This window comes from Tachysurus fulvidraco, chromosome 14 (assembly GCF_022655615.1).
Source record: "Tachysurus fulvidraco isolate hzauxx_2018 chromosome 14, HZAU_PFXX_2.0, whole genome shotgun sequence".
NCBI classification, from domain to species: Eukaryota; Metazoa; Chordata; class Actinopteri; order Siluriformes; family Bagridae; genus Tachysurus; species Tachysurus fulvidraco.
Window position 1 is genome coordinate 13,417,118 of NC_062531.1, and position 23,918 is coordinate 13,441,035.

Below are 23,918 nucleotides of genomic sequence, written 5' to 3' on the forward strand. Positions count from 1 at the left end.
GTGATTGTTCAATCATATGTTCATCTTCATTAAACTAGTTTATCCTGGGCAGGGTTGAATAGCCAAGTTACCAACCTTCATGCTTTTGGGAGGTGGGAAAAATCTGAAAAACCCTCACACATTGTATCCCTCAAGCTGAGGATCCAGCCAGGGTCAATGGAGCTGCGAGGTGATGACACTACACACAGTGTCACAATGACACACCAGCTTGTGTTAAAGCATGCAAAACCACAACCATAAAAGTTGAGCTGTTTTCATCATACATTTTTAATGGCTGCAATATTCCTTTAGGGTCTACACATCTAGATTCTACACAACCAGCCAGAAACATGCAGACAGCACCAATCTGAACTGATCTATAGAAACCTTGGGTAACAACAATGTAAAAGACATTCCAACACAGTTTTGCAAAGGTCAGAAATGGCTAACAGCGACAGTGACCAGCTTGCTGCTGTTGTCCTTTACCCCTTTTTACCTCTTCTGCTCTCAAATACCTTCATCTACTGCTTCAATTGGCTTATTCCAAAGTTGCAAGACCTTTCCCACCATATGACACACCAATTCTCCCTTTCCTGTCTTTGTATCTATCCATTAGTATTTTAATAAACAGTTCTGATAAATACACTGCAGTACAAAGTGAGTTCTAACAAATTGCAATATAACTTTCATCTTCTTTGAGGCTTTTCTTGAAGGAGGATACGAGATAACGAGAAAGCCGATTTCCGTGTTAGACGACATGAGTAAGCGTCTCAGACAAAAGACAGACACATGAAACAAACAAGCAGAAAACAGCATATTTATTTATTATGGAATGCGAAAAATACTATTTATTAGATTATCATTGCTAAAATGAACAAATGGACAATACTATAATAGAAGGGGGAATGGACACAAACCGATTTTTTAATAATACTGTATTCCCTGATCTCTACAAGTAAAACCTGCTTACTAACAGGGTAGTTTAGATTTTCAGTTTTTCCATAGTTTTCCATTCACTGGTTAAACTACAGGGTGCAAATGTCAGTTCTGATTACTGTTTACATTAACTGATATATTAATATATTACTTTATTCACACAAAAGCTATTAATCCAACAAGATTTTCACTTTTAGTGTAGAGAATAAATTCAAGCACAGTTTTAATATTAAAGTTACATGTCCTCCTTTCTAATTCCTGTAGAATTATTCATTTCTTCAATTATAATTCAGCAACCAAGACGCCATTAGTTTCCCTGCCCAAGCTTATTACCAAGCTACGTCTTATAAGACAGAGCTAGTTTACGAACGGTGACTTATTGAACTGCGTTAGATTCATTTGGCAGGTAGATGATAAACATGTTCTATTGCAAGACAGAACACACAAAAAAATGACATCTCATATTCTGACCTGACTACTAAGTAGGCTTACTGCCTGTGAGCTATTTTTCATAAAAATTGCTTTCTGCTTAATCCAAATTTATTGTTGTTTTTCAAAGAATAAGTTGGTGGCAAAGAAGCCACGTGACACTCCATGACAAAATCTGGAGTGTAAGGTTCACTGTTGGCCACTGGCATGAGGTTACATAACACAGGTACAGTAGAGCTGTTAAAGGAACAGCCAGTAGGATTTTAATGCTGGATCAGTGAATGTCCAAATGAAACAGAAGATTATGTTTTATGAAGGAAAGGCCATGAAGTGTGAACTGGGGAATATACAATAGCTTGAACTTAAATCTAATACAAATATAGACTCGCTGTGTAGGTTTATTTATGTGACCTTTGTGGCAATACTGCATAAAACAGCCAAACTCTTAGTGATGGTCAGGGTTGCACTGAGAGCGGAGCACAGGAAGAGAAGCCGAGTCTATTTATGGAAGATGACGCTCAAGCGATGTTAAAAGCTCAACAAGGAATTCTGATTAAAATGGATGCAACATGTAGAAACTTTCTTGCAGTGAAGTGCTAATATAAGCAGCTTGAAGTAATCTTAGATTAATGAATTAAATAATGGTTTAAAGGTAATAAATTTCACCTTTCCTTGTGGCTGGGATGGCAGACTTATCGTCTGTACCCTTAACACCTATCTTTCCACTGGAAATGTGGATATAATGAGCCTTTAAACATGATTTAAGGTAGATAGCTATGATGACCTTTTAGAGTATATTTTAGAGCTTAAGGTATACACTGCATGCAGCCTACTAAGTATAAGATATATACTACTGGTACAAATAGATTACCCTTGAAGGGACCACCCCAACAATGAGAAAGGACAGTCGTTGTAGAAGTAAAACAGTCTACACTACTATGCTTTAGGAGTGGAACGGTGTTGTCTGACCTTCCCAGAGGGTTCTACTTACACCCTTGCAGCTCAAAGAAAAGCTGTGTCTTAATAAGGTTCTACATAAAACCTCAGGATTAATCATTTAGCAGATTTAACAGTAAAAGTTTCAACAAATAGGAGAGTTTAAGAATAAAAATCTGGATAAAAGGAGAAAAAGCATGTAATTAATCTTTCAACCTTTCCAACAAACAAAAAAACTTAGTAGGCACAGCTCTGAAATTGTCTGAAGTTATCTGGATGCTACCCTAAGAATTTGCACAATTGCAAAAAATATTTTACACTTAAAGGGAGTTTAAATGAGAAAAGCTTCATCAAGTGCCATCTCAAGTATAAAAGTAATACTGCCAAAATCCCATGCTATGCAATTCACATTCACACGACACTCTACCAACCATGTAGGTGTTTTCTTAATTATGTTGGTTTCCTACTATATAAATGTGTTTTCTATCACTTTACATACAAAACATTACCATTTTTAATACAAGCTTAAAATGGGAGCAAGCAGACACAAATTTGAACACAAATTTACCTGGATCAATTCAGCCTTAAACCAAAAGACAACATGCCCTTATTTAATTATATTACTTGATCTAAACTGATGATTACTAAATGCTACTAAGTCCATGCTCCCAGGATTATCTTTGACCAAACACACCTCACTGTTATTAACATGCACATCCGGGCTTCTTCTTATCCTATTTTCAACAACTGCCATAAATTAATGCACAAAAAATGAATAACACGACATTATATTATATTATGACTATAAATATTAGGTGACATACAGAATTTTTAATTATATTGAAACATTTTATAGAGTTTTTCTATGCCAAAATGTTAACAAGGACACATGAGCTGTCGGTTTCAACTCATTGAAACAAAAACAAGTTATAACTAACTGTAAAGAACTACTAGAACCCCATTAATTCCAGTATCTTACATAAGTATTCACCCTCTTGAACTTTTTCACATTTACACACTAAATGGGATTTGTTTTTATTAATTAATTTACCCCATACATTTATTTGAAGCTGCAAAACTACATTCTTTTGTGACACAAAGGTTAATTAAACAACAAACCAGTAATGTTTTGTTTGCACTCTCAACCACCTGGGTCAACACTTGGAAGATCCACCTTTTGCTGCAATTAGAGCTGCCGGGATGCATCTCTATCAGCATTGCAATTCTAGATGCTAATTCTTCTTGGCAAAATTGCACAAGCTCGGCCAGATTGCATGGAGACCACTGGTAAACAGCAATGTTCAGGTTTTACTACAGATTCTACATGAGATTGGGGTCTGGGCTTTGTTCTAATAAAACCCGGTTTTTAGTTTTAAACCTCAATATAATCATATATCCAGCTCAGTATTGTGTACTAATGCTGGCTTAGGGGGGAAGTCCTGGCCTAATGGTTAGAGAGGTTGACTCCTAACCTGAAGGTTGGGGGTTCAAGTCTCGGGCCGGCCACGACTGAGGTGCCCTTGAGCAAGGCACCGAACCTCCCCAACTGCTCCCAGGGCGCCACAGCATAGATGGCTGCCCACTGGGTGTGTGTTCACGGTGTGTGTGTTCACTGCTGTGTGTGTGCACTTTGGATGGGTTAAATGTACAGTTTCTTAAATGATAATGCCTGAAGGTAAATACATTTTGTATTAGTTACGTGTTATAATTCAATACAATCTCATGTGCTTCACACTCCTGGCTTTTAAATAGCATGAACAGAACACAGAACTCTGCTCCATTGTCTGTGAAGAATGATTTGCTTGAGTTGCTCAAGTGCAGACTTGGTCTGGATTTGCTTGTAGATGACCTTGATAAAATCAAGACTGGATTTACACGGATTTTACAAATCTGTCAATAGAGTTAATGCTCAGACAAACATGCATTAAACTGTACAATGCAAAACTGTACTAATAGTGTTGCCATGGCAATGCTGACAAAAATTGTTCCCCGTGGCTCTGGAAATGCGGAAATGAGATTTTAACCTTCAAAATCCTTAACCAGAGAACTGAACAAACAATAACAGACACAACCTAGACCTATAATGAAAAAAGCATTAAACATCTATTTAAGTATAAACTGTACTCAGTGCTAATAAATTTGATGCAACAAAAACTGTGTTCAGATGTCAGCTTGCCAAACAAAGCTCCATGATTCAGTCACAGCCTTTATACAGTCACTTTCCCTGACTAGAACCACTGTGAGCACAGCATACAGATCTATGGCAGGGTAAACAAATAGAGCTGGAGTTTTACATTAGTCCTTCCACACCCAATTAACTCCGAGCCATATTTCCATCTGGTCAACCCTCTATTTCTCTCTATAAAACATGCCTTTCTTTGTCCAATAAAATCCTGGCATCCAATTTTTGCTGAACTTTAGCCTCCATGATGCCAACAGCCAGACATGGTCAGCAACAAATAGTTTTTAATGTTTAATGTTTTATTGGTTGAGACCAGAAGGTTGTCGAGATGAGGATTTACGGTGACACAATGATGATGATGTGACCTCTCATGGTATCAAAGGGCTATATACAGGGTCAGGGACAATCAAAGGAATTAGTGAGGACGACACAATATCCACACGATTAAAGCAAGCTTCTTCCAAAGAGGATTTACAGCTTAACTTTTAAGATTTGCCAGACTTATGCTTATGCCAGAAAGTAACTGAATAAGGTATTTGCATAAGGATTACACCATATATAATTCACTTTTATTCCATAAGTCCACAAGCCAGTGAATGCGTGTAGACTTTCAATCAGTGCTTCTCAGTAAGAATCATGTGATATAAAATAAGACACATAAGCAGAGAGAGTTAGAAGAGTGATGGCTTGCAGAATCACATGCTCAGAATGTGGAGTGTTTCTGTAGTATCCTATACGATGTGAATAAGTACTGAATCCTTCTATTTGCCATGTGGCATAAAAGAACTATCCTTAAGAAAGGAGTACAGGAGCCGGTGTGTTTTTAAAGATGGTTCAATTAGTTCAATAATTTTATCATATTAAATAATGGTTTCTGGTGGGATCATTGACATTTGTTTGGTAGAAGGAGGCAGATGACTATATTGTCCAGTGTGATGACTTACAAGCTAAGTCAGACTAGTGAATATTGTGTATATTATAGTTTGCATTGCTCTTTAAGGAGTGTGAAATAAGTTGCTAACACAAAGAAATTGGTACGGAACAGAAGAAGACTTCTGAAGCTCATCACATGCGTGCAGTACAGTGCAGAGGAGTTGATCAGAGCATGAACAAGAGAGAGAGGGAGAGAGAGAGAGAGAGAGAGAGAGAGAGAGAGAGAGAGAGAGAGAGAGAGAGAGAGAGAGAGAGAGAGAGAGAGAGAAGCAGGAGTCAAAGTATGGGGCCCAAGGCTCCATGTGCAAAAGACAGCAATGATCAGAGCCACCACCTCTCAAAGGGGACCTGCTTCCTTTTGAGGATTACGGTATGTTGCAAGAGCTTGTTTGTAGGGAGCTTGAAGTCTGACTCTAGTTTGCATGTTCTTGTGAGATCTGCTATGCTGAGATGAATCCTGAGTGCCAAGCCAATCCTTCTTGTCTTGCCTCCTGGCTGTTTTATCTATCCACCTGACATGAATAACATACAGTCTTAACATTCCCGTACGACTACTACGGGTGACGGTACAGCAGTCACCATAGTAAAATATTTTCTTTCCAGCTCAGCGTATTGTAATTATGACACCGCACAGCTCCCTTTAACCCCTGTAGTGAAGCTTGACTGATGTGCTCAGTCTAGCTCTGCGTTACAGTTCACTGGGAGCATGTTTACTCAGTACGTAGGAAATAACTCAAGTTGTCGACATCAGCAATCCAAAAATAAAATGCAAGAAAATAGTCAAGCAGAGTCAAGTGTTAAGTGTCAAATATACATTGATCTTTGTAAGACAAAAAGAGATATGAAGGATTCATTTAATCCTTTAAGCAACATTTAATCATTCACTCCTGCTTCATAAAACCTTGTTTACTTAATTCTGTTTTAAAAAACCGTAACAGTGTTTGCACACTTTCCACACTTTCCACAATTCTGGGGCATACAGCTCAAGCTCATTTTGTTCTCAGTCTTATTAGGATTTACTAAAATGGCTCTAATAAAGTTTTTTTTTATTAACAATAAAATCTATTCTGGTAAATTCTAATCTATTCGAACAATCTATTCTTGTAGAACACGACTAAGAAATTCAAAAAAAGGTCTGACATGGTTCATCCTGACAGACATTCACATCCCAGATTTGCTGCAAATGACTCCACTACCCTAGAGATTAGTTTGAAGTGAAATGACATGCAAAAGGACCTCAGGTGATCCTGCTACAAAATTCCTTTGTAAGAATAGACCTGAAGAAAGAGTACACTCAAGAGAGGCTCCAGGACTGTCACACCCTGGCTGGAACAGACCTTTCCTTCTTTTAATCAACTGAAGAAGGCACAAGATCACACAGTGACACTTGTAAGACTTTAATTATTCCTGTGCTCTTTGTTGTCTTGCCCTTGACTCCACGATCACTGCATATTGCAGCCCTAACACAGGGACATATTGGTATGCGCTATGCCAAACACTAAAAACAACCCCAGCCATGTCTGACTCACTTCACTCTATAGTCATCCAGATAAGCATATAATGCAAGAGACAGCTTTTATGGAAATAGCAAAACTCTAAATGCCACATGAAGTGACAGTGGAAAGCTTTGTCTTTCAAGTGCCATAATGTGTGGCCAAGTGCGCTTTACCAAACGGCAGCACAAATCCTAATAAAGAGCATGTAACATCAATGCTTGTGCAAAAGCACAATGAAATAACACAGCGATATTGTTTGCTGACCTTATGCTCCCAATTTAAATGCCTGCATTTTTGCACATAAATCAGAACTTGAGTTCACACTCTTTAATATAACAGCAAGTATTGACATTTATTTCTTTCCTTGTCACACAAATGAAAACAAAACTCACAAAAACATGTCTCTGTATTACATGACCATCATGACAGACAGATATAAGCTATAAGAATTATAATATTAATTATCATTTTCCAAAGCTTTCTAAAGTTTCTCTCGACTGCTGAACACAAAATTAAAAAAGCTTAAAGGGGGTTTGAAAATTAGTTCATTACAATAACATTAATAAACAGAGTTGCCAGGTAGTAAGTAGAATAAGTATTTAAAGATTTAATTACAGATTTCGATGATTGCAGTATTATAACTTTTCTTAAGTGCAATTTTTGTAATAATAGAGTAATAGTACCAAAAACAACCCTGTCGTAATTATGATGTATTGCTGTTATAGTTTTGCATGTTCACCCAACGTCTGTATGGGTTTCCTCTGAAGTCTCTGGTTTTCAAAATGTCAGGAGTTAGACAGGCTGTGTTTTATTTCCAATGGTGAATATAAAGTGGCTCATAAGCTCAGACTTTCCTGTTTACACAACAGTGCATTGTGTGTATATAGTAATAGTCATATTCATTATAGAAGAGAAATGATAATCACACTATCTGGTGTCATCCTGATGAGGATGGATTCCTGAGGATGGAGTTTGGTTCCTCTCATGGTTTCTTTTTCATGTCGTCTTTCCCTACTACTACAGTCGCCTCTGGCTGGCTCTTTTGAGATATGTCTGTCTTCAGCTCCATCTTGACATTGATCAGAATAAAATGGTTACTGAAGATGATGAAATATAATGTTTCTGTTTGCTCCCTGTAGTAATACATTAAATATTTCCCTTTGTTATTGTTTGCTAACTTTTGTTAGCCTACTGATTTACTGTAAAATAAACCATTACAGCAAAGTTTCTTCAGATCAAAATGATAAATACCAGGATGTAAGTTGTCTTAGGGCTTTCTTCCTTGCCTTTATTGAATCTCATTTGTTCATCAGGGACTTAAATCTGCATCAAGATTTCTAAAAATCTGCTTTATGACCATGACTAAAGTTAATGACCATGTCTCAATGTAAATAAATCTGAATTAAAATGAACTGAGATGTGTCTGTCTGAGGTTGCCATATACTTATCACTATAATCAATATATTCATAACACATTAGATTTTCATTGCATCTGTCTACAGTGAAAGCTTTCTGCTGACTGTTAGGATTTTGTGAGAAGTAGCCCACAACCCTAGACTTGAATAAATTTCCAACAGTCAACATCATCAATTTTCCACCTTGGATGGAACACTAGCTAATCTGGCAACCCCAGGAGTTCAGGCTGAGAATCAGTAAGCAGTGTGGAAAGCTTTATGCCACTAGATTCTTTGTTCCAGGTCAAATTATTAAATCACAAAACAAAGGGGCGGATCCTTCAGAGCCTGGGGATAGTTCACTGTATACTGCTGCACTGCTGCTTCTGTTAGCTGTCACGCTTACTTAAACTGGAGAATGAATCTGTTTTGGGAAAGTATGACTTAATATCATAAGTCACTGATATGAAAAAGAGAGGGCTGAAGTGGCTCTATACATGGTGCAGAATTGCCTATGAGATGAAGTAGTGCATATTAAATCCTGGCATCCTGATATGTAGCCTGCAGGCAAACACAACACATTACCACTGTGTTCTTGTGATGGAGGCCAAGAAAGATGTCCAAAAATAGATTGCCGCGATGGGACTACCCATCTGGCCCACCTGCCAGACAATGCAGGAGATTATTATCCGCAATTCCCTTTGGCTCGGACAGAACCATGTAACATACCATGACAGTGCTTGAGATGGTGATGAGCTTGTCAGATATCATATATACCATCTTTGTTTGTTTATTTACTCTTTAATTCAGTTGAATTTGCATTTGTGGATCATTGAATAACAAGCAGTCTAAAATCCAATCTGTCTCAGCAAATCTCAGAGTGTCAGAGCGACACATTTAGTGACATCAGTTAGGGCAGAGCTCATCCTTGTGGAGAGACCAATCAAACGTCACACATTTTACACTGTATAACACTGAATATTTCTGTTTATTATAGTCTGTTTATTTACTTCATCTTCACAGTTTCTCAAGCAATATATAAAAAGACTGCACAATGCCAGATCTTTTCGCACGTATAAATAATCAGCCTCACGTACAGGCGAATAAATATATAAAAACTAGCGGCCACTAGAGGGAGCAAACTGAATCGTAAACCCTGTGGTTTTTGAACAAACACGCACGCACGCTCTCTCTTCTCTCTCTCTCTTCTCTCTATATAAATATTCTCATACTACATAAATTAGTTCATCTTATATATTATTATAAATATATAATATATATATAATATATAAAAATTCTATATAATTTATCTAGAAATATCTCATCTATATTATTCTATCCGATAATAATCAAATGCTAAATATCTATACTTATATATATGTATATTATACTAATATTATTCTATAACTTATAGTTATCATAATAAATATATAAAAAATATTATATAAATATAACTGTATATATATCTATTATTGTAATTCTTTATATATATATTTATATAGAAAAGAGAAAATAGAGGAGAGATATATAAATATAGAAGAGAGAGGATAGAGGGTAGAGAAAGAGAGAAGAGAAGAGAGAGAAGAGATAGTAGATAAAAATATATAGATATAGATATGATATATCTAATTTATTTAGAAAAATATAATATATATATTATATATATATATAATAAATAAATATAAAAATATATATATTATATATAGGGTATATATGTATATATAATATATATAGAAATAAATATATATTGATAATAAATAAAATAAAAAAATATATATAAATATAGTATGTATATGATATAGAGTGTAATATATATGAAGATATAGATAGAAATATATCATAGATATATATCGATAGAGATATAGATAAGATAGATATATAGATAATATATAAATAATATATATACTATAGATATTATATACAAATATATAAATATATATATAAATATAGATATATATATCTAATTTCTATAGACATCTAATCATCTCTACTATCATATATCTTCTCTCTCTGTCTCTCTCCTCTCTTCTCTCCCTCACTCTCTCTTTCTCCTCACTAACTCCCCCCTCTCTCCCTCTCTGTCTCTCTGTCCCTCTTTCTCTCTCTCCTTTCACTAGCTCTCTCTCCTTTCACTAGCTCTCTCTCTCTCTCTCTCTCTCTCTCTCTCTCTCTCTCTCTCTCTCTCTCTCTCTCTCTCTCTCTCTGCCAATCCAAACATTTGCGAGTTGCCCTTCAAGAGTCACTCTAAACTACCTTATCGTGAAACATGAGTGTGGAGTCTACTTAGGAGGAGTAAGTGCGCACTTGGCGTCCCTGTAGGCTCAGGCCAGCATTGACATTGTGGTTTTTCAGTGACAGAAATAAATGACAGTGAGTTTGGTACTAAAGCTCATAAAAGCAATGCGCCACCAAGATACAGCCCATGCCATCTGAAGCGCTCAGCAATTCAGCTCTAAATATATTAAACATGTATTTTGTGAAGTGCCAGCATGACAGTACTGTGAGGAAAGATAACTAAGGTAAATAAGCAGCGTGTTAATACAGCAGTGTGGCTTTGCAACAGCGCAGAACTGTTTGGGGATCTTATCTCTTAGAACTCATCAGTTTTCAGACTTCAGACAGGGAGGGTTCCAACAGTGAGATAACAATATAATTTATAAATATAAAGTATATTGGAAATGTCATTGGTTTAATGAGTGATATAAGAGACAGACAAAATGAGAATAAGGCCAGTGTGACTGACATGAGAGTTCAATATAAGCCACCTGTTTGTTGCTTTGTCTGCATTACCTTGTTTAAAGCTATATGAGCTGAAAGTACACTAAAATGCACTTCCAAAGTAACGGTGCAAAGTCTCGTTTTTGTGGTTGATTTGGGTTGCACGTACATTTTAATAGCATAAAGCAAATGAGAAATAATTGTGCGCATGAAGTTCACGTCAGTTGTTGAAGATTTACGCACGAACCAGGCTTACGTTTGCATGTTATGAATATGTGTACCCTTATTCACTAGTGCTCCACCACTCCACCCCCAAACACACACACACGCAAGCACGCACACACACACGCATACACACACACGCGCGCGCGCTCACGGTGCAGGAGTTTAGAGGCGTCCGCGCTTGATTTAACATCATTCCGAGCGCGACCACTCGTGCACATTTTATCCAAACGGGCACGCGCGCCTCCACACTTCTGTACATATTTACGCCCCCTCCCCCACACCGCGCGCGCGCGCACACACACACACACACACACACACACACACACACACACACACACACACACACACACTTTCACTTTACTGTTACTGATATTCAATATGTGAGGATACTTAAATCAATTATCGATGCTTTGCCGTTAAGCGCGAATTGTCATGATAGAACAATTTCTTCCGGTCAAACCAACCACCTGTTCTCGAGCACCAAAGCGAATATAATAGGCGCATTGTCGGGAAGACACCAGTCCATGTACAAGTGCGTCTTTCTGTAACAAAACCCAGTCGCCTAAACGAGTCGACTGTCATTCAACAGAAAAGCCGCAGACATCTGCATTGAGTTAATTGCATAATAATAGCAGTGGCTTTTAACCACGCAGAGACTAAATGCATCTCGGAATAACAGACACCAAAGGGATCCCGAAACTGACGTGGCTTCAAACAGAGGGTTAAACTCACCGATGTGAATAATGGAATCAGCAATCACAGGCTCCCACTCCAGACTCCAGGGTGCAAGCAGAAGCATCACAGCCGTAAAAACTTTCATCTCTCCAGCTGCAAATCAATTCTCCTACGCAGACGTCTGCTTTAAAATCCCGAGCCAACACGAAGATCCAGAAGGTCCAGATGAAGGAGGAGGGAGGGATGCGAGTCCTCCTTTAAGCCGCACTCCCTCGAATCCCTCCCGGCTTGGATGCGGTTGCTTTCTGTCGAGAGCAATGCAAAACGGAGAAATCCTTCAACAATCTCGGGAATTCTTTCTAGACCTCGTCAAAACATCCAGTTAGTCCAGGCTGAAATATACTCCGTCCGGTCAGCCCGCGTCCGATCCGAATAGACACCAGAGAAAGTCAAGAGCAATGCGACGGCTATGATGGCTTTACTCGACGACTCGCGCGCCACAGCATCAAACGGCGCGCAACTTCCTCTTAAGCGCACGATTCAGGCTGGATGATGCAGGTTTAGCTCTGAGCCCGTATTCCCATGAAGCGCTGTTTGGATGAACAAACTGGACGACTTTTTTTTTTTCCTGCGATGGAGAATTAAGTGGGTGTTTCGCATGAGACTTCTGCTTAGTATGCGATGAGAGGAGACGAAAAGATACGCAGCATCCGTTACGGCTCCCGCGCTGAACGGAACTGGATTACCTCAGAGAGAGAGAGAGAGAGAGAGAGAGAGAGAGAGAGAGAGAGAGAGAGAGAGAGAGAGAGAGAGAGAGAGAGAAAGTGGGCGGGGCCATGATCATGCAGAAGAGTAATCTATGTGGTTATGGCTCCTCCCCTGTCCAGCTATGAAGATATTTATCAACCAAGGTTTAATCCCTGGCTCTTGGGATACTTAGGGGTCCTGAAAAATCCGACTTACAAGACACTCTGAAATCAAGGCACTTTCTTACAGTGATCTTCCCCCAGGAGGGACAAACAATTTACAGTGTTAATCAGAAATCATTTTAATAACATGTGTAATGTTACAATCTGCCACTTCCCTGACTAGAGCCCTATTAAGTGAATGTTAGTGAGTAGCTATCAACTACTATTTGGATAATAAGTTTTGATTCTAACTTTCCAAAGTTAGTACTTAGTTAGGTACTTAGTACCTTATTGTGGAATAATAAATCTGTTGTTAAAAGGTCCTTTTGTTAGATAGAGTTTCTTCTTAGCTACCTAGTTAGGTTCAGCAGTTGCATGCTACATTCACCAGTTGTTGAATACTGTACCATGATGATGCCAGTAGGTGTTCCTAACACTGGTTACCATGGTAATAAAGTTTATCAGTCGGTGGTGTAACCAGCCACAAATCACATACAACTGTCTTCACTTCCACTTGTAGTTGCTGCACCAAATCGTTCCATGTTTGCATAAACAAAAGTCTGTTATATGGCTCTACATTTTAGTTTCAATAGTTCTCTTACAGGAAAAAAAACTAAAGAACACATAGAATTCTAGATGAAAAAAATATTTTTAAGATTATAATGCTAACCTTGATTGGAATGCTTAGAGCTCCAGCAACGGAGCGTTTACCAGATATATATAGCCTTAAACACTTACCCTAGGTTCGTCAAGGTTCTAGTTATGGCTATAACCATAAAAAATTGTATTACTTAAAACCCTTCTGTTGTACGTGCAAAGACAATGGTTCCTCTAGAGTCCTTTGGAGGATAATAGCTTTTAAAACTGGTTAAATTCAGAGGCCTTTCCGAAGAGGAAAAGCTCTTTTGTAGGGTTAAACAAAGCTTTGGTTATAGACATTTGGGTTATTTGTGAGAGTTTATTCGATTTCTGTAGAACCCAAAGAGGCCATTTCAAGTGCAAAATTAGACTTCATTTTTCTATTATGCTTTCTAAGACTGTTGAGATCTCCTGTTGGGTTTACATTGATGTGAATTATAGGTCAGGTAAATCAAGGGGCTGCAAGGGATGAGAACACACAACTTTTATGCTGCCATTCAGCTAGAGAGAGGGTGTGATGGCTCATTAACCTCTGTGATTGGATAAGGCACAAGTGAAATTAGTGCTTCAACATATCATTGTATGCTAGGCATTAATCATGTTGGCCAGTGACATCAGGGCATAAATACAGAATTACAAAACGCATACAAAGAAAGATATAACGTTATAAACACTATCAGTTTATGGTGTTCAGCAGTCCACACAAAACTGTTTCATTACATAAGATTCCCTGTTTAAAAGAAGCACACGGACCTCATAGTCCTCAAAGTCTCAATTCTGTGACCTTAGGTAGGTCTTCTTTTCTACATAAAACTAATAAGACCCTGTGATAAAGAATATGCAGACAGATGGGCAAGGACATGCCACTATTGAGACAGGCAACTGGCATTTCAGAGCAGATAAGTGTCAGTGTCAAACTTTGATCAGTCAAAGATCAGTTGTTTTATTCTGAAAGTCAAAATGAACACTATTTTCTCACTTTTGTACTCCCATCGACACACACAACTGCACATAAATACACAGAGCGCTGCATTTCAAGGACCACCTTCACGATGATTTGGAAAGGGTGAATTATTTATCAGCAAACAGAAAGAATGAAAGGAGCTTCAGCTCAAAATGTGTGAGCTTAAGTACCGATGGAGGTGTGTGGGTTGAGAGACAAATAAGCATGACTTTGGAGGCCCTGTTTTGGCAATTGCAGCTGTCCTAAGAAATATTTATAGCCTCCCAAACATCTTCCGGTGCATTTCTAGATCTGTGGAGGAGCAAGGGGACCTCTGTCATAAATAATCTAACAACTATAAAACTGTTTTTTCGATCTAGATTACTAAGTAATGTGTCTACGCCACTCAGACACTGTAGCTGGAAAAAACACCTAGTCAAAAATGGTTCACGTTAACCAGGTCAGAATGTTTCTCATTCTGAGTGACAGGGAGTAGAGAAACAAGTTCAGGAATATGAATAAAACAGGACCAGGACATGTCTTACAGCACACGGCAGTGCATTAGCATGGCAATTTGTGGCCATTGCATATAATTTGCTGTCTTAGCATAAGAGTAGTTGGGTCATTTATATAGCACTTTGCTTTCACAGTAAATAGGACTTGTTAATCATAACCTGCACATCAGAGCCTCTGTTACGTGCAGTAAAATGAAAAGTGGTTAAGGAGATATGGGAGCTGTCCACTTACTAGTCCTGAAACATAACTGCATCATATGACTAACACCAGCGCTGCTCTTGTCTGTGCATTCATTAAGAGGAATGTTAAAAAAGGGAGCACTTCATCTCTACACACCAGCGCCTCTGTGCTGGCTGTTAATATGAAGGATCGGATTAGATTACCTAAAGTAAAAGTACTTGAATCAAGAAAACTTTAGCAGGATTGATGGAAACTATTGTGACATGTTTAACACATGAAAATAATTTATTGAATTCATTCATTTAAATGTAAATTTCAGCTTGAATAACCTGTTTTATAATGCTGCCGTAGGAGGTCTCTTATTAGCTAAATGGACAGTGGGAAATACTTTCCTGCAAACAGCAGAGGTCTCCCTTCTATATAAGCTGCTTAGCATTGAGCTTTAATGCAGCACTGACATTTGTTTATTTAAATCAACATATCTATTTTTTAAGACATTTATTAGCTTTTATAATGTTTTTTGCTCTTGTTGGAGAAAAGAAGAGTGTGTTATATTACTAAATAGCTTCATTTAGTTCATTGAAGACTTGTATTATTTTTGTCTCTGAACAAAGATGGCTGAAAACTCCACAATATTTCCTTTAAAACGTTTCTGAGACAGAATCTGAGAGATGTCTCAATACAGAAATAAGACTTAATTACATTGTGTATGATTTTGTGTTGAGTGTTTTGGACAGGATGATGCACAATAATGAGCTACAGGTTATTTTCAGATCCACATTTGGGGATCAGACACTCACGAAATTGATCGAGAAACCTGGATGGTGCCATGAAAACCCATGTGTGTACACACACAAACATACTGTTGTGCACCCTGGAGTCATATTTTCCTTCAGCCAACACATCCTATTTAAAGAACATTTCAATTTGGTCTTTTCACTAAGAAACACTTTTGCCACTATTCTTCTCTGAATATTAAAACAACAAAAATATCCTAAGATGAAGTTGGTACTATTTTTCCAGTGGCATTGAGTTATGTAATTTAATGCTAATGCAGGGTGGAGCCCTTGCTGGGCAGAAGAAGCAAGATATACCTTGAATTGCCCTTTGTGCTGCCATCATCATCATCATCATCATCTTCTTCATCACCATCATCATCATTTTGTTTGAAGGAGTGATGGAGCACCTCGCACATGGGTGACACAACAGTTCCTCCTATTGCCTGAAGTCATACTTTGGCAGAAAAGGAGGCCTGACTGAACCCTCCTCTTTAGCAGAGCTGGAGTCAGAGTCAATGGGCACAGAGTCACTCTCCACTCAGAAGAAACTCAACAAGCCAAATTAGGTTATTTTATTATAACCTTGTGGTAGGAGACACTAGTAGGAGAATCCACTTTCCATTTTTATGAGAATAATTCAGTATAGTGGGTAACAAGTGGTAACCCAATCAATCCTTGGGTTACCGAACCGAAATACAATGTTGAATCATGATGGGGAAAGAACTGGTTAAAGAAGTTGGTCACAGGATAATGTTTATTTTGAGCAAGTTTATAAAATATTAAGGGTACCACCTACCTGCATCATGAACTAATTAAATAATTCATTTATAGAATTTGTCAGATTTGGCAATTAAATACTGAATAAAAGTCTTCAGTAAGCAATTTCATTTCAGGTAAAGTCAGACTCGTTGTTGAAAATAGTTTGCATTATTTCCTCAGCTTACTTACTCAGCAAGCATCTGAACCAACCATCCCACTGAGTCAGCAGTCCAAAATATTGAAGAAGTTATTAATATTTATCCGTCTATCATTTTGATTGGGGGGTGGGAGGGTTGCACTCAAAAAAAAGGTTAAGGACTTCTGGGTAAGAAAATATATCATTAAACAGTCATCGCAGTTAATGACTAAAGGATGAAATCCCGTGCACAAATGTGGTGCACATGAAATTCAAAATTGGCAGAGTCAGGATTTGTGTGCCTAGCATGTATCCCTGCGACTTTCAACAGGACTCACTTTCATTCAGGTGATAAAAGAACCCTGACTAATTGGTTTTCTGGCTCACTGACCTTGAAAACACAATGAGAAGAAGACCTGAAATGAAGTGCACTGTCTGGGGGCATTGGAGGCTTGGAAAGACGATTGCCACAGCTGTGATAAGGGTCTTCTGCATGGACAATATGCCTACTGAGGTTTGGTAAGGCGGAGATCAAGAGACAGAAGCAAATAGACATTCCAGGCTCTGAGACCACAGATCCTCTCAGCCATGCAGTTATGTTAAAGAGAGAGTGAATGACAGAGAAAGAGAGGGAGCAAGAAAGAGAGAAGGGAATGAAAGAGAAACAAAAAGAATGATTTTGTTTACTCAGCTAATGAAGGAAAACGAGGTTAAAGGAGCTCCTTGCAGGAAACGCAAAGCAGCAGGATCTTAATTGAAGTAGGTAGGGAGCAGGCTGGCATGACACTGTTTCTACAGGGCTATGCTGTCAGAGTGACATGGGCTTCAATGCAGAGTCCAGTGGTTGTCATTATCACTCAAATGCACAAGGATTTTGTGGTGCAGTGTTACATAGTTGTTAACGCAACTATTTCTCATAACAGAAAAAGGGTTCCTTTAGATTTTATTTATTTGTAAAAGGTTAAACACATATCTCTGGAAAATAGTGATACATGATCTCATTCTCCCACCTTGTGGCCATCGGATCCATCACCCTGAACAGCATAAAGTACTTACTGAAGAGAAATGATGGTTGCTGGAACCAATGCTGATATCTGTAAGATTTCTGTAAGAACAGATTAGTGATATGGAAGAAATACAAACAGCATTGTGCAAACACTAATGTGTAGCACAGCACTGTATGTCTTTGACACAGTCTGATCAAATGTATGTGATTAGCTATAAATAAATAGTTAATAACCCAGGAGTCTGATTTATCAACAGATTGTTATCATCCATTAATCATGCACACCCCCATTTGTACACAATGAACGTGATGCATTCAACCATTTATTAATCATCATTAAGAGCTTTATCCTGGTCATATTTGCACTGGTCCAGAGCCTATCCCAAGAGTGCATAAACTGGGAGTAAGAATTCACCCTGGATAAATGGGCGATGCCAGTCCATTACAGGGCAGCATGTGCACAAACACTCACTAGGCCAGAGTCAATCCACCTACTGGCATGTTTTTGAGAGATGAGAGGAAAATCACATGGGCATGAGGAGAGCATGCAAAAAGCACGGCTCAGGATCAAACTCAGTTAAGCAGCAATATTGCCCACTGCACCATCAGGCTGCCCAGAATACAATTTACATAACTTTATATGATCAGGTTATTCTTGTGTGTAAGGACGTGTGCATATTTAGTAGCTCTGACCATGCTTATGCAGTAACTCCCTGTGATAGAAAAGCGTAGTCATGGGTAAACCAATTATGAGGCATTTCCATCCCGCTTATTGTCAGTCGTGTCAGCATAACTGACAGGAAATGTTGGCTGTGGTGCTCTCAACAAGGTGAAGACAAATGACAGATGGTATGTATAGTAAAAACATATCAATGGAATATACTAAATGACCTTGCCTTACTTGAATATTTGGCACATACAGCTTTGCGCAGGGGAAGAAGCACAGAAATCTCTTTGCTGAGAGTGGTTCATCAGTCAATTTTGTTTGCCCAGTGTAGTTATAGTTGATCTCTGCCAGCAACTCGCAAAACTTTTGAAAAAGTAAAAAAAAAAAAGTGCAGAAACTGCATCCTCATGTACACTCAATAGATTAAAATCAAGAATCAGTCAGGTCAGGTCAGGTCTTTTCCAAAACAGCCATGAGATAAATAATGACACATCTTACATGCTTTACCTTTCCAAATACAGCAAAAAAAAACACGTCAATAGTGAGGGGTTTTTGCTATTGATTGCATGCACACGGCCAAAAAAACACCCCATCGGTGACATTGCTTACCATATACTGTATGTTGATATTGTCAGGACTCTGCCCGGATTTTGGCCATGTGCCTTTTTGTTTATGTTTGGTGTTCACATGTCTGCCCCGCCCTTGTCTGTTTCTCCCCTTCTCTGCACAACTGTCCCTTATGTGTCTTGATTATTATTGGTATTTAGTTAAGCCGCGTTGACTGGTGAGGCATGGAATCCTATTGTCTTCATGTCTGGTATTGGCTTCATTATGTTTCGTGTTTTTTGTTAATAAATCCCCGTTTATTTTAGCTATCCTGCAGTTGGGTCCGTTTTTTACCCCGCATCACTGACAGATATAGGGGCAATTCTTTATGTAAGTGAGCATGATCATGCATGATCAAAGCAATTTGGGAAAATGTGTGTTGGATTTATTGACATCCATTCCATACAGCTCTGCATACATGTGTGTGATAAATACTATTTTCTATTGCAGGTGAAGAAGTGAGGTAAATTCTTACACACAATAAGAACTTGATAAATGAGACCCCAGAGTTCTGCACATACCAAAAGTGCCAACACAAAGTCTGTTATAAATAATAGATCAGGCAGTGCAAAATAAGACAAAACGAGAAAATAATTTCCATTTAAAAGGATAGATATTAGGGCTTTTTTCTAAGAGCTGACTTTTTGTCAAAAATCAAACTAGTTGGATTGCAAAAATAACACATACTGTTACTAAGGACTGAGTGCTTGTAAAAGCATTTGGCCAAATTGATATGGGCAGTGAAGTGTTGGCACTGCACACTGCCCGGCAAAACCTTTATCAGCCAACATCTATTACAGGTCCATCAACATGGCCAAAGGCCTGCAGATCTCTGTAACAAGGTAATGCAGCTTTGTAGGTGTTACGTATGTTTTTACCTCATTGTTCCTGGCCTGCTGCAAGCAACAGCTTTACAAGTACTTGATGTGACTCATATCAAGACAGCTTTGAGGCCAGAAAAAACAACATTTGCATGATTTAATTAAAGATGTAAAGGAATTTCTGTGGGTGGATCTTGTGAGATGTTACTGCTAGGCAAACCAAGAACCTTTGAGTATGTCCGGGTGTATGACATACTGGAATAATTAAATTGAGAAAAACCAAACCAGTGTGTGAGGAGGTAGAGGAGAGAGACACTGCGAAAGAGTGTAAACAAAATAAAGAGATGGCAATCACTCGTTCTTATTGCTAATTATCATTAAGTGTAAAATATCTTATGTGACCGTTCAGAGATGGATGAGCTGCTCCTGCTCCTAGTCTTTGGGTCTTTTATATTCCGTTTCCGTTCCATTTTGAAGGCAAAACGCTATCAAAGACTGCTAATAATGTGTATCAGGACTTCATCAGACATTTGTGTTAGTGGAAGAAAATAATAAAGTCCCTCGGTTTTCCTCATGCTTTCTCTCCATCCATCGTGAGAAGAATAACAAACCAAACATATTTGCCATTGGAGGCTTCCTGCTTTTGTTGGCTGGTGCAGAGGGCTGTTGAATGTGAAGCAGAGATATAAGGATATTACAGCTCTGAAGCCACCAGAAGCCTTAACCTCTCTGGGATACAGCTTCTGAGGATACAAAGAGACAGAAATGCTCAGTTCATGTTGTTTGATCAACATAAAGTAAGCTTTTCTGGCTTTCGTTTCAGCCATGTGTAGACAAAAAAAAAAAAAGAAGAAGAAAAATAATGATGAGAAAAGCCGTGCTGAAAGGTGATTGTAATGATGATTAAGGAGTTATTGGTTTCTCTTCTTCACTACCAATATCCTCCAATCATTAACGTAACAGGCCAAGTCGTCTTGTAATCATCAGCTAAGAAGAGCACAGCATGCTAGCTTTATCTAGAGTATTATATGGGTTAAAGTTATGGGAAACGGAGTAGAAGCCACGGGAAGATGAGAATCTCACTATGGCTTTAGCAAAAATCAGGCATAAGTTGCCAGCCCATTAGGACCCTTCCAAGAGTTTGGCAAGCACCATGATGACTTTCTTCCTCACTTGATTTCTTGGACCCCGAAGGTATAACAGCAAGGGGTATGGATAGATCTTTCTATAAAAGCTCCACAAAAGTGGACTAATAGGTCCAGTCATTCTGGCCACTGTTAGCTTTGCTTCTGAAATCAATGTGTACTGCAAATTAGCTGGAGGTTTACCAGAATGCATCTCAATGAGGAATCCACAGTCAAAATGATGTGATTATACAGAGATAATTACTTTTGCTAAAGGGAATATTCCTGCTTTCTACTTTCTCAGTCATCTTACCTTTCATAAGGAGCATACTATGATACATCACAGCTGTTTTTTTCTTTAACATATATATATTCTAAAATAATTTTTAGTCTGTTTTTAATGCACAGTTCCTTGATAACGTAAAATGTGTAAGACACAGTGTGTGGATTGGGAAAAAGACTATAAAAGTGTTTTCTTACTGCCAAGCTCTATAAACCAGACTGGAAATACAGCAGATGTCAAAATAGTATACACTCTGAACTATGTGTAGCAGTGCTTTTTGTGTGTGTTAGGAAAGAGATACTGGGGAGCCTCAAGACCCAACAAACCAATTCGTGGGTGTTTTTGTTACTCATATGAGTACAGGAGGTCAGCTATGAACTACATACAGTACAGTACATCTTGGAGAAAACTTCACCTACTGGTAGGAAGGCACTCTCACAATACACGCACACACGCGAGATTGCATCATTTTGAAGAGAACATTTAAAAACATAAAATCGTAACTTTAAAATGCAACTCTTGCCAAATGCTGCAGATTTAGAAATTTGTAATTTTCCATAAGTATATCTTTTTACCTATCCTATTAGAGGTATATATTATATAGAAAACTAAAACAATTGTTAGATTATCCGTGTAAAATTGTGTAAGTTTATCCCAACACAGGTTAAATCTGCTTATTCTGAAATATCAGCCTTGCAGCCATAAATTAATGAATTTGTACCGATTTAAAAGGTCGTATCAAAACACCAGAGAACAGATAAGGTTGAAAAAAGTTATACAGTATGCAGTGTGTTACAGTATGTACTGTATGGAAGAATAAAAGAAAACATATTCCTGGCAGTGTTTGGAGGAGAAAAACAAAATTAACAGTAAATTAAATTGTTAGTTTAATAAACATGGTCTGTATCTGAACAATATAAGAGGGTAGGCTTAGCTACATTAACACTTGTCACATATACTGACTCAGAACCTCCAATAATATATTCAACTGCTCTTTCTGTCTTTAAAAAAGTTTCAGAAGTGCTGTATTTATAACTTACACAATGGACCAATCTGCTCAGTTGAATGCAATCCCCTGAAAAAATTAAAGGCTTGGAAAGGACCATTTTTAATCTACTGTGTAGCCTTTATGTAAAACTCACCCCCTTCTCACTTTTCCCAAACTTTTTATTAATGATATAAAGATAATATTTTTTGATAGAGAAGCCATACATAATTTATTTGGTTTTTGTTTTGGTTATTAGGCTTGGTTAAAGACACCTAGCATCTGACTGAACCTTTTGAAATTAAATAGTTTTTACTGTGTCCACACGTTTCATTGGGTCACACCTGAAAATCTCAAATGTTGTGATAGTCACACTCACTGACCTTGAAGAACAACCCATGATGCTCTTCAGACATCTGATCTCCTGTCAGTTTTCTTTTAAACATGACAATAAAATGTCTCTTGCTATGTTTCAGACTGCATGCTTGGTCTTTGGTCAGAACTTAATACAAGTGGCTTCTTGACAAAAATCATGTGTGACAAAGACCCTTTCACCAACATACGATCGTTAAAAACTTAGACATGCAACAAGTGTCCTTCAGGAAACAATGTCAATTACAATGCATTTGTTGTACAGCCTACCGAAGTTAATGAAGTCAGATTATAATATGTTGTTCTGGCCAAAGCATGTATACGTAGCAGACCTGTGACCACTAGGTATCCTATAAGCATGGCCACATCATGGATGGGATGATTTAAATAAAGCTGCATGAGGCAAGATTAACATACATCGATGTGCTACTGCCTTATCCCTCTGCTTACACGTTTTAATATACCATCGACTGAGACCGAACACTTCTATGTTTATTTATAATTCTGTCACACACACTCACCCACTCACCCACTCACACACTCACCCACACCCACACTCTCACAACCACACACTCACCTGCACTCACACTCACCCACACACACTCACCCACACACACTCACCCACACACACTCACCCACACACACTCACTCACTCACACCCACACACACTCACCCACACCCACACTCTCACACCCACACACTCACCCGCACTCACACTCACCCACACCCACACACACACACACACTCACCCACACCCACACACACTCACCCACACCCACACTCTCAAACTCACACACTCACCCGCACTCACACTCACTCACACCCACACACACTCACCCACACACACTCACCCACACTCACACTCTCACACCCACACACACACCCACACTCACACTCACCCGCACCCACCCACACCCACTCATACACACACTCACTCACTCACACACACATACACTCATACACACACTCACTCACTCACACACACATACACTCATACACACACTCACTCACTCACACACTCTCACCCACCCACCCACTCATCCATTCACTCACACACCCACCCACTCACACTCACACACACACACACACACACACACACACACACACACACACACTCAACCTCACACACACACCCGCACTCACACCCGCCCGCACTCACCCACACCCACACCCGCACTCACCCACACCCTCACCCAGTCACCCACACATTCACCCACCCACACCCACACTTACCCACACCCACCCACACACACATTAACTAACCTCACGTTAAAAAATATAAACAGCAAAA

The 23,918-nt window shown here is 38.6% G+C and overlaps 1 protein-coding gene across 7 annotated transcripts in view; it reads right to left on the reverse strand.

Annotated features, from left to right (window-relative positions):
* Positions 1 to 12,648, reverse strand: part of grid2 (glutamate receptor, ionotropic, delta 2) — a 407,738-nt gene extending 395,090 nt beyond the window's left edge. For all 7 annotated transcript variants that reach the window (XR_007137759.1, XR_007137758.1, XM_047800191.1 and 4 more), the window contains exon 1: positions 11,961 to 12,648. Coding sequence is in view for 5 of the 7 variants with exons in the window: in XM_047800191.1 (XP_047656147.1) it covers positions 11,961 to 12,048 (88 nt within the window). In the remaining 2 variants the exon portion in view is untranslated. The remainder of the gene's footprint in view (positions 1 to 11,960) is intronic.
* Positions 12,649 to 23,918: the final 11,270 nt, after the last annotated feature.